At 42.7% G+C, this 13,104-nt stretch overlaps 1 protein-coding gene across 1 annotated transcript in view; it reads left to right on the plus strand.

Annotated features, from left to right (window-relative positions):
- Window positions 1–13,104, plus strand: part of spryd3 (SPRY domain containing 3) — a 65,543-nt gene that overhangs the window by 10,429 nt on the left and 42,010 nt on the right. The window contains exon 6 of the mRNA XM_079529623.1: window positions 106–294. Within this exon, the coding sequence (XP_079385749.1) occupies window positions 106–294 (189 nt within the window). The remainder of the gene's footprint in view (window positions 1–105; window positions 295–13,104) is intronic.

Below are 13,104 nucleotides of genomic sequence, written 5' to 3' on the forward strand. Positions count from 1 at the left end.
CAAGCACTGTGGCTCATTGTGGGCTTGTTATGTAGACTGTCTATTTTAATAATATTTCTTTAGTATACAATATTCCTAACCATGGTCTGTCTCTGTTCTGTCCAGGTGGGTTCGGTGGAGGTGCCTGTTTCGGTGGAGGGCCTCTTCCCTGCCGTAGGGATGCACTCCCTGGGGGAGGAGGTGCGGGTGGACCTGCAGGCCGAGTGGCTCATTGAAGAAGATGACAGCCTGATGATGGTAGACAGCCATGAGGATGACTGGGGTCGGCTCTATGATGTCAGGATCAGCGGCACAGTAAGAATACATGCATTAGACACCTGTTACAACTCGCTTGCATCACCCTCCAATACTTAAATAAAAAAATCTCTGTAGTTCTTCAGTATGTTCTATAAAGAAAAAATATATAATGGTGAATACATTATCAAGGTAAAGAACATGTATAGATACATAGCATTTGAACTTATATCAGTGAAATATGTATGGGTTTTATGCTTTCTTTTTGGGGGCCTTATTGTTTTACTTTGATAGAACAATGTAGCACAACAGGAAACAATAGCGGAGAGGATTCACAACAAGTTTCTGAGTCAGAAAAATAATCGGGCATAACTGAAATGCAGCCACACATGGACTTTCTTTTGCAGTTGTCTTTTGAAGTTGTTTTATGATAGGCTTTATGATGTAGTAGACAGCAGACCTCTCCTCCTCCACTTAGTTAGATTGGTCATACAGGAATGTGAATATTTCATATTCATATTTCAAATAGACTTACTGTACCAGCCACAGCCAAAGATGTATGAGGAATTTGCGTGGTGGCTGGTGCTAATTTCCCACCGTGCCCATGTAAAGCTGTTCCTGATGAATGGTATCTACATATATCTGCAAACTTAAACTCCTTAATACATGCTGAGTACTCCCTGTTCTAAAATAAGAACAGGGAAACAACTCATTTCCCCACGGGAACATTGGCACACTAAACATCAATGCCAAATACCAGAAGCTGTTTAGTAATGGTCAGAGATGAAGATAATACAAAGTTGAAACAGCTAACATGGCACTTGGTATTTGGTCCTTTAGCCTAGATATGAACCAAATCAGATCAAGAGGCTTTTTAGTTGACCCTGGGTCATTTTCTCAGACATTACTTCATGCATCATTCATTTGAGTGGGATTTTGTTTATACAAAAACAGAACAAATTGGCAAAGGTCTCATTGCCGTTCCTGCCACTTTGAGGGAACAATGAGCTGCACCTCAATTTGCTTTGTGAGTATCCATCACTCGAGAACCTGTCCCACCAGCCTCTTCTCCAGCGGCACACACTCACACACACACACACACACACACACACACACACACACACACACACACACACACACACACACACACACACACACACACACACACACACACACACACACACACACACACACACACACAGTTTTCCTGGACTGAGGGCTGGCAATAGCACGGAGCGTGCGGGCAGAGCCAAGGTCCTGGCAGCTCACCAGGTTGTAAAAATTCAATAAGAAGAGTAACGGGACTCCAAGGAATCTTTTCCTCCCTCTCATGTGGTTGGAGGTTTTCACAGCTGGGGTGTCCGACTACGTGGGCCACTCAATGGTCCAGTTTCTGAATGCAGGTTTTTGACTTTCTTTAGGTCTCACAAGTCCCATTCTACCACCACCTGCTTTACTCCACCTCACCACCACCACCCACCATTACTCCCATCATGATGAGTAAGCCACCTTCAGCCCTGACCCGCATTGGTGTGGTAGCTGCCGGTGAGAGGGCTTCTGAGGCTTCTGAGATGCTCGGCTTGATAAGGCTGTCGAGTTTTGACAAGTACAACGAAGGCTTAGTGTGGGTGGATAAGACGGGGGGAACAAAGTGGCCACAGTAACGGCCCTTGCATGGTGGCAAGTATGAGGATATGAGTCTTCGGTTCGTAAAGGAAAGCAAAGGCAAGCCCCCCCCCCCCCCCCCCCCGCATACAAAAAAGATGGGAATGAGAGGGAAGCTGAGGATAGGAAAGAAGTTTGTTTTGACGGCTATAAAGAATTTAGCATCAGGATTATTTAGTATCATGTTGGATTACCCGTTAATGGTGTAAGATTAAGTGAGCTAGAAGGTGGGCACACTTAATCTCTTATTTTTATAGGTTTGGATCTGTACGCCGCTTCGCCGCTTTGGTTTCCTCCCATGCAAAATGGTTCCACATTTCCCAGGTCTATTTTGGATCGATCTGTGATGAAAGAAGCCCCTTTTCCCTCCTACTTCGTCTACTCTTCTCCTGCCCACACCGACAGTGGAGGCAAACATACGGTACAAAGCACCAACCTGCTTGCAGTTAGGGTCTCAGTGTCTTGCTCAAGGACACTGCTGCGCTACCTCCTGAGCCACTGCCGCCCATGCAGGTATTCATGAATCCCATGTATAGTTAAGACTGAACATTTTTCCATCTTTCACGCATCTAATAACAGAGATTTCCACTGTGCTGGTTTCCAATGATTTACGGGACCCATCACTCTGTGACCATAGTTTTGCATCCCCAGCTCTTTGCTGTTTGTTTTCACCCTGCTGCACCTTGATAACATTTGATTTGGACAAAACATTGGAATCGTTTTTCTGTGTTGCTATTATGAAGTGTGGGTAATATCTGTTCCGGGTGATAGCTGTCCTTACAGTTGGTTAAGGGGGGAGGGGGATAAGGAGAGGGGAAACATTGCCGCAAGATAAATGACTTTTCTGACTGGTATGCTTTTTATGAGGCGGAATTGAGAAGCACAAAGCTGCAGAATTCACAGAGCACAATGGCGATGGCAGTGACTTGTCTGCAGCCGAGACTTTGTCTTTGTGAACTGTTTACATTGCAGCCGGCAGGACGCCCGCTTCTGTTTAGATAAGTGGGTATCTGATCCAAGCTTTTTTGCCAACTGTCATCATGCCTATCCAGCCTCTCTGTCCTGTAAACCTGTAAGTAACAAACCTAAGTTGCTCCCCCCACATAAACAACTTGCCATTTCATTGTCAAATGTTGTCGTTACCAAAACATCTTCTATTTAATTGTCTCCACCAGGCCGAAGGCATGGGGAGAGAGTATGTTTTGCACTCCGTCCGTGTGTCCGTCCTTCCGTCCGTCTGTTACCAGCTAATCTCCGGCACCGTTAACCCGGTCGGTGCCAAACTTTGCACACACACTCCCTGGATGCCAATGATGAACCTCTGCCCCACATTTTCCAGAACGGCCTGTTATAGCGCCACCATGAGGCAGCTTTTCAAATTTTTTACCTAAAACTGCACCGATCTGCGTGAAACGTTGCATGCACACTCCCTAGAGGCCAAGGACAAACCTTTGACCTGCATTTTCCGCATCTGCCTTTTATAGCGCCACCAGGAGGCCGACTTTTGTAAAACACATTTTTTTATATTACTCCTCCAGATTCTGTCCAAAAATCTCACAAATCGTTACACAGTATCTCTGTGGTGATGTGCTCAAGTCGAATCTGTCCAATATTTCATATTCCATCGTAATTGGCTATAATTGGCTTTCACAGTTTGCAAGATTGCCCCGTTTTGAACAAAAGCCTCAAATCATGAACGCAGCATGCAATTTATGTGAAATCTTTCACACATTTTCTTACTAGGCTGAGGAATATATCCCACCCTTTTCACATTGGCCTGTTATAGCGCCACCAACAGGTTGACTTTTTTCAAAACACATTTTTGGAACAAAATGCCTCAAATCATCCAATTGCCATCAAAGGCACATGAAGAAATGGCACCCTTTTCACATTGGCCTATTATAGCACCACCAGGAGGCCACAACCTGACCTGCCCTGGTACTTTTTCTAGTTTATCCTTGAAGCTGTTGTGAAAAAGTATTTTCATTGCAGTCTACAGCATATTTCTTTGCTGTATTGTCTCATCTTTGGCCATGTTCATTCATTGTTTTAGCTCTCATCGTAAGGCCATTTGTTGAGGGTAATGAATTATTTTCTCATCCGGCACATATTTGAGTGGAAAACTGAAGCAAATAGAGTGCATTTTAATTCAAAGACCCTGGCTTGGTGGCTGTGTTTTGCCCATGAAGAATTCTACTGGCAGCTCAATATGAAGTGAAAGCAGATGTGTCATTATGCAAAACGTAAACAAAAATAGTTGATGGTTGTCACAGCAGAAGACATCATCGGTAATGTGACTTGAAGATAAATAATTAATTTGTTTCTATCGTGTGGTTAAGTCTACATCTTTATCTTTCCATTTTGCTGTTTCACACAAAATCATTTACTTTAGACAGTTGATTAGTTAGTTAGTTTGTTTATTTTTATTTCGGTCATTTGTTAAAAACAATACAGTTTATAGGCATACAGTAGCCTATAACTTAGTCAACAAGGTGACTATTTGGCCCAAAAGGTTAGGGCTGAAGCCGAAGCTTATATTGCCCACCTTATCACAAAAAAAAGTATATATATAAAATGGAATAGAAATACACAGTTAATGTATAAACAAAGCAAATGAGCAAGCAAAATACAAAGCAACCTAGAAAAAGTGCCCTTCTGGGCACAGGTCTCCACCAGGAGGATAGGAGTGTGTGTGATGTTTGGCAAAATGTTTAGGAGTGATATAAACATGTTTGTTTGTTTTTTGCAACAATTTTCTTCATTGTGTTGAGGAAATGCAGAGCCAGATCACTCATAGCATCTCTGAGGATAGAATTCTGGATGAGCAGGACATGTGCAGCATTTTGTACAAAACGGGCCACTCCTGAAAACTTTGGAAGGCAATGTTAGCCAATCAGTGTAGAATCTGAGAAATCCAACAGACTCGTCTTGATCACATGACTACAGAGATCATGTGTACCGATTTGCGTGACATTTGGATGAAATCTGTGCGACTAACATAAGCAATGCTCCAGCTTCTATCGAGCAGTCTTGGAAAGCCTGGTCAGGTTTGGCATCACAGTTTGGTTCGGTAATCTCTCAGTGCAACTGAGGTCCAAATTGTTCAGATTGGTGCAGACTGCAGGGAAGATCATAGGGGTAAGACAACTCCCCTCTCTGCAGTCTATTTATGAGCAGGCTACATTAAAACAGGCTCAAAAAATCGTCAATGATGTTACCCATGTTTTAAATGGCGAGTTTGTACTTCTGCCCTCTGGGAGAAGATACAAAGAACCAAAGTGGAAGTACATCAGATTTAAAAAATCGTTTGTACCAGCATCAACTAAGATGTTGAACGAGGCTCTGAAACAGCGGTAACTGTGTGAGGTTAGATTATCCACATCATGTGTGCAATTGTGTAATGTTGTGTCTTCCTCTGTAATGTATTTTTGTTTGTCATTGATGTTTTATGTGTGGCTGTAGCTGGGGTGAAAGCCTAAGACAAATTCCCCTTGTGGACAATAAAGTTTACCTTGACCTTGACCTTGAATGTGTTTTGCAGAAATCAGCCTCATGGTGGCACTATAACCGGCAGATGTGGAGGGATGCAGGGACAATGTTTTTCCATGGCCTCTAGGGAGTGCGCATACATAAGTTGTATACAGATCGATGCAGTTATAGCTAAAAATAGGAATTGGCCTGTTATAGCGCCACCTTGAGGCTGATTCGGGGAAGAAATGAGTGGCATGTCGTCCTCGGCCTAGTGGAAATGTGCGTGTATAATTTCACGGAAATTGCACACTGTGTTTGTGATTTGTGGCATTTTGTTCGAAACGGACCAATCATGTGAGCTTTGGAAGGCAATCTTAGCCAATCAGGATGGAAGATGGGAAATGGTGCAGATCCGTGTTGATCACATGATACACTAGATAGTGTATACCGAATTGTGTGATGTATGGATAAAATGTGTACGAGTAATCTACAGAAATGTGTTTTGCCTAAATCGGCCTCATGGTGGCGCTATAACAGGCCGTTGAGGAATATTTGGGGCAGAGGTTCGTCGTTGGCATCCAGGGAGTGTGTGTGCAAAGTTTGGCATGGATCGGGCCAACGGTGGCAGAGATTAGCTGGTAACAGACGGACGGAAGGAAGGACGGACGCACACACACACACACACACACACGGACGGAGTGCAAAACATACTCTCTCCCCATGCCTTCGGCCTGGTGGAGACAAAAAAGGAAAACCTATTTGTATTAATTGCTACATTCAACAGATGTAATTTTTATACTATTTATTTATAATGATGGTAGTACCAACATTAATAATAATAATAGTAATAAGCAGCTTGGGAGTGTTTTATTGTTGGCCTTGTACATTATTGCGGTGGAGTTGAGGTTGACTAGATCTTGTAATTTAAATGTGCGGTTTTCTATGAATAGCGGATTGGTTGGCGCGTAGTAATCTGACAGATTGACAATTCTTATTGTCAATGATATATTGAAACTTGTCAAGTTTCCAAAGATGGTGATTTGAAAATGCAGTAGGAACATAGGAAAGAGTTCCTGACTTCCTGTCAGCATAAAGCTGGGTTTATACTTGCTTGTGCACTGGTGTTGCACACTGAGAATATCAGATCTACAAGTGCACGTGTTACAATGCAATGTTTTGTCAGCTTGTAAATCATCAATGTTTGGTGCATGACATGGCACACAATGAATTATATCAAGTCTGTAACACATTGCATTGCTGCTGGGAATTATCTTGGCTCCTCTGATCATTCAAACTACGCTCACACTGTTTATTTGAAGGATTTGATGATTAATGTATTTGCTGTCTCTTTAACCGTTATGAATTTGCATTGCTGTTACAGATGATCTGACTTGTTCAGTTGCACAAGTCTGAGCGATTGTTTTATATTACATCAGGCATGATTTATTCTCTCTCCACGTTCATTGTGAGAATCTTTACAGACAGGCACCTAAAACAAACGGCAGGTTTGGAAATCCATATGACATTAATGGGAAAAACAAATTCTTAATGTTGAGTGATGATGACGGTTATTTTTTAAATAGTGTTTTATTGCTGACATGCTCATGTTGTTTCTTCAGTGTTTTATAACTTTTTTTACTCATGAGGAGGTATTTGGCTGGCCCTCCATTGCGTACGTGCGGCTCAGTGCGAACACGAGCAGCCGTTCCTCCGCCGCTTGTCGCCACAGCAGTAGCTGTGCATGCCGACTTAATCCCCTCAGCTGCGGATGAGCGGGCGGGCAAAAATAGTGGGCAGCAAATGATTCTGCAGTTATCAGTTTTCCCAGATTCACACACACTCACCACAGCAGACCACATTACACATTCGCACTCACCCCCCCATAATGTACTAAATACTACTAATTACTTTAAAATGCATATATTGTTTTAAATTCCTTCTTAGAGTTCTTCAAAAAGATTTTCTTTCGTGCATGCTGTTCTGCACCTTACTGGCCATTTCATACAGCGCTGCTTCCCACTTTTCAGTGTCCACTCCAGGCGGTGTCCTAGCTTTGCCCCAGTGTCATCATCACCATCATCATTATCATCATGGCTCCATTCCATGTTTCACCTTTTCCAGTTGCCAGAGCCAGCTCCAGTACCAACACCCTTCTAGGGTTGCCTGTTTCCTTCCTTCCTTCCTTCCTGCTTCTAGGAACAATAGTCATGGCAATAGTCATCCCCACCCATGACACTGCTGTTTCATCTGACGGATGAAAGTTCACAGCTTTCCCATCATCTGTTTTGGTTACCACCAGCCAGACCCAGTGATGGCCAGTTATATCAGTGTTGCTTCAAGCTGAGCAGCGTGAGAAAAGAGGAAGCCAGCACTGACTTAATCCAGAGGCTGGCTGGCTGTGCTAGGCCATGTTTGAGAAGACCGGCTTTTGAATAATAAGACAAGCTGTGTAAAATTTCTGCTAATTGATCCACCAGACACAAGAGATTTGGTGTGTCCTCCACAGACTGATTCATTTTGTGTTTTTTCCGGTTCTGGGCAACCTTTGGTCCTACCAAATTCTCGCTTGGCACAAACCATCCCTGAGTCGGCAGCGACACCTTTCCCTGGTGTTTATGGCGACTTGGGAAGTCATTATGCCAACACAGTCTGCTTTGCAAAGAGTGAGTTAAAAAACAATTCAAAAAGCAGTTAGTAATCTTAACGAGTAAGTGTAAGACTATTGGCACCTGCTCATCGGCACTAAACAACATACAGTATCATCGCGGTTATCTGGAAACCTTGTATGTCCAGAACCATTACTTTTCACCTTGTATACAAGTTATGCCCGGGACAGACATAAACACAGACAGGTTCCTGCAATTTATAGATGGATGACATGCCCAAAATAGGGATGCCGAGTTGATAGTGTACGCTGGCACAGTTTAGGATGTTGAAGCATCTGCACCTCACTGTGGAGTAGAAAACTACAACCCATGGTTATTCGGTCTTCAAAAAAGATTGAGGTCTTTCCCCTCCTCCTACACCTATAGTTAATCTTAAAGATTGAGGTCTTTCCCCTCCTGCTACACCTACAGTTAATCTTAAAGATTGAGGTCTTTCCCTCCTCCTACACCTATAGTTAATCTTAAAGATTTAGGTCTTTCCCTCCTGCTACACCTACAGTTAATCTTAAAGTTTGTTTCCCTTCTGTCTGTATGGAGTCACCTGTCTTTCACCTATTTCTTTAGAGCTTCCTTTGGACCTCCTCTGGCTCTGCTGTACCACCATATCTAATCACATGTACTGTAGTTTTGCCCTCTCATGCTTGCTCTCACATCACATGTCCTCTTGCACTTGGACTCCTCCTCCTTTCTCTCACAAGAAAATACTTTGTTTCTCCAGCTTCAAATTGGTTTCAATTTCTACATTTTCTTCAGTTTGTTCTTGTATTCAGAAATTAGTTGATTGGAATTCTGCAAGCTCATATGTTGTGATGCAATGTGTTTTGAGCTTGCAGATCTGCAGTTTTCAGCACATGATGATGATGCATCATACGACTATTGGTCCCCCCCTTCCCAAGCCTACAATAGGCCCATTTGTTTCCAGCTATCATCACATAAAACTGATTGTGAGCTGTGTAGCCTGTGTTTCCCTGGAGGTAAGCAGAGATTAGCAGGGGGGGAGTCTGAGGGCAGGTCAGAGCTTCTGCTGCAGGCAATTATACTCTTAATATTGCATTGTGGGGAGAAGAGCAGAGGAATTATATCTAGGTCACCCATGGCCCCAGCTAGGGGATTTTTTCATTACGTAGAAAAGCCCCCCGCCCCCTGTTCTTTTCTTTGGTTCATAATGTGCTGATCGCTGTCTTTAAAATAACCTTTATTATGAGATGACACTTTAATAATGTGTGATGATTATGGTGAAATTGTCAGCAGGATTTCCTTTTCCAAACATGGAATAGAGATGATTAATATGAGGAGGCAGGAGGGAGGAGATTCACTTGCTTTCTCTATAGGAATATCTAAAGCTTTAGCAAGGCCGTGTTCAGAAATTAGGACACTCATCTGTGCGGATTGTGTTGATAACGGTGATGTATAATTTAGATTTCTGCATCCATGTCCTGCTGAAAGCCTATGTGATATCTTCCCTAGTTTCATAACACTATGCTTGTATGCCTGTTAAGTGGTTTCATAAGTTGAGCATCAGCATTCACATATTTAGAATATCCTAGCATGGTTGTTGGAACGATTGAGTCTATGCCACACAGTGTGGCTTCCCCCCAGTAGGCTACCTTCACATTCAGTAGATCCTGTGATCTTTTGTGGCCAGATGTAATTTAAATACATATTTAGCCGGATGCTCGAATGCCCCCGCCCCCCTGTCAACAGCTAAAATCCCTAAGACGAAAGAAAGCAGCAAGTGAAATAAAGTTAATACTTACTTTCTCTAATAACAACTTAAAACATGAACCTCGGTTGAAAACAACTAAAGTTTTCCTTGTGGGCTCAGTCATAAATGACATGAAATGTCATTGTAATGCAAATGCAAGGAAGGTGTACTGTAGCTCTACTTAACTACCATATCATTAACCACATGATACCCACACAGACAGAACAGACAAATGTACATTAGTTTGTTTTATGGAAACGGTTTGTGTTGAATGTGCTAATTGCACAATATTATTCAAAAGAGAGAAAATTTAGCAAATTACTTTGATTACAAATGGTGTCATTGACAATAGAAATGGAATGCAAGCCATGAAAGAATGCACATTGCATCATCATACGTTATGTCACGTGAGAATAAAGAAAATAAAAGAAAGAAGTTATCAAGTATCATTAATGTTGTCATTTTATGAACTGGCTCTGGCCCCTTGACATTTTTGTAATGTGGCCCACAAGTTCAGCTATTTGAGTGTCCCTGATTAAAGATTACATTAAAGATTTGTTTTGGGCCAGGACGGCGGGAAGAGACACCGGTGTAGGCGTCATTTGCATACCTATGGAAATATACCACCAAGATCTACACTGTCTCTGTGCACTGCGTTGCGTTCTGTGCTACTGTAAGTGTCGTGCATCATTTGAAAAGAAATCTTGACTAGGGGGTCAAGGTGATCCGTTTAAGAGGTCAATGACCTATTTTGACCCCCCCGTGGTGCCGGGCCTGTATTGTGTGCTTTTACTTATAGGTCAGTAGACTGACAGGAAATGGGGAGAGAGATGGGGAGTGACACGCAGCAAATATCATGGGGATTTGAACCTGTGACATGCTGTCGGGCATCAATTACTGATTTCTGATACTGAATTTCACGACAAGAACTTCCTGGACCTTACTGGAGACTAGGATTTTGTTATAAATAACACCTTCCTCATCCCGTGAATAGTGCACTTGTTTAATCCAGAACAACACTTTGGCCCATGAAGGACACTAACCCATTCTGGGCGGGAACCCCTTTTGGTGTTATAACCATTCTGGACGGGAACCCCTCTTGGGGTTCTGTACAGTATGTACAGTATTCAAAAATTAAAAATATTTGATGCTGGTATAGAAATATTTAAAGTTTTTCAGAAACCTTAGGTCAGGTTTTCAAGGCATTTTTAGAATCGGCCTCAGTCCAAAATGGGCTAAACTGTGAATTCTTTATTGATATGTATGATTACTGTGCCATCTTTTCATGGCATCTCCTCTCTGGTACTGCATAGGTGTTTCCCAAGAATAATGTTAGGGCTTTTCCAGCAGTGACAACCTCTCTGTAAAACTTTCCTTTTTACGACTATGTAAACTGTCCAAAGAAATCAGTGGTGATGGCAGTAGGTGTTGGCATTGGAGCCACATGTCTGGTTGGGCAACATCCTCCCAGCAGTGGTAGTGGTGATAATAAAATGGAGTGTATTAAAAGGTGGTGAAATACTCCACATGGCCAGTGAGTGATGAGGTGTCAGAGGAGGGCACTGCTGTGAGTGGCTGGCTTTCCAATGGTTTCAAAGGAAAGCACGGGGGACAATAGACCATATGCACACAGCAGCCATCTTGACATTATGATTAAACGTATGATTGAACTCTGGCGCTGCCGCTTCCCTGCCGACAGGATACACAGGTCTTTTATTTAGAAAACCCAGAAATTCACCAAATGAACCGGAAGTAAAATCGCCTATAACTAATGAGTTGATCGTAAGTTAACTTTCAAAGTCATTAGAAGTGTTTTTCAAAGTGTCAGAGTTTGGAAGCGTTCGCTTTCAGTAAAGCAACCTATGCAATTTCCAAACGGGTGGTATGCACTATGCAGGGCCCTTGATGTCCAACGAGCGCTTCCGAACTCCAACACTTTGAAAAATTATCACCTGCACGAGTGCACGGTATGTATTGAAATAAAGTAGCTCATAGTCATAACATGTCTACTCTACAGTGGATTTTTATGAAACAAAGACGTCCGTCATACCCTGAAGAAGGTATTTTGTTGCCAAAACGTTGGTATCCCAATAAAACGTTTTCTGCATCGTGCCTACGAGCTGTGCGACCTCTCCTTCCTATTTTCAAATGAAACAAACACTTGGCATATAGAAAGAGCTCAAGCTTTCAAGCTTTTTGTACAGCTGCAATGTTGGTCAGTTCAACATCGTTTAATACAATCAGATAGGACATATCTGTTTGGATGCTGTCAATTGCAAATTGTGGCTAGTTGCCACCCTGTCATTAACTTAATGGCAAGATGGCTGCCGTGTGCATATGGTTTATTGGTTGATTAAAGGGCGCTTACATCTATTGTCTTAGGTTATGCATTGTTTCATGAAATATCTCTTGCCGCTACAGTGTGTAACTAGAAGAAGTGCCCTTCTGGGCACAGGTCTCCACCAGGAGGATAGGTGTGTGAGTGTGATGTTTGGCAAAATGTTTAGGAGCAATATAAACGTGTGTGTGCGTGTGTGCGTGCATACATGCGTGCGTGTGTGTGACGTGGCTTGGCCTGTTGTAGCGCCACCATGAGGCTGATTTGAAAACTGTCAAGTGGCATTTCTTCCAAAGCCTAGTGGGAATATGCATGCACAGTTTCACCACAATCGGACGCTGTGTTGAGTAGTTGTGGCGATTTGTACAAAGCGGGTACAAAGCGGGCTACTCCTGAAAAGTTTAGAAGCCAATCGTAGCCAATGAGGGTGGATTATGAGAAATCAAACAAACCCGTCTTGATCACATGACTATGGAGAGCATGTGTACCGATTTGCGTGAAATTTGGATACAAGGAGTAATATTAGAAAATGTGTTTTACATATGTCGGCCTCCTGGTGGCGCTATAAAGAGCAGATGTGAAAAATTCCAGGCAAAGGTTTTTCCTTGGCCTCTAGGGAGTTGGCATACAACGTTATCCACAGATCCATGCAGTTAGAGGTAAAAACACTTTTCTGCCAGTTATAGCACCACCATGAGGCTGAATTGAAAATGTTCATATGGCATTTCTTCCTCTGCCTAGTGGGAATGTGCGTGCACAATTTCACGGAAATCACACGATGTGTTCATGATTTGCAGCATTTTGTTTGAAACTGAGCACTCCTGCTTGCTTTGGAAGCCAATCTTAGCCAATCAGGATGGAGTCTGAGAAATGTGAAAGACCCGTTTCGTTGAATTGCTCTAGAGAGACTGTGTACCAATTTGCGTGATGTTTGGACAAAATCTGTAGGTGTACTGTCCAAAAACATGTTTTGCACAAAGCGGCCTCCTGGTGGCGCTATAACAGGCCGTTCTGGAAATGTTGGG

Source organism: Electrona antarctica, assembly GCF_951216825.1.
Source record: "Electrona antarctica genome assembly, chromosome: 2".
In the NCBI taxonomy this organism is placed as follows: Eukaryota; Metazoa; Chordata; class Actinopteri; order Myctophiformes; family Myctophidae; genus Electrona; species Electrona antarctica.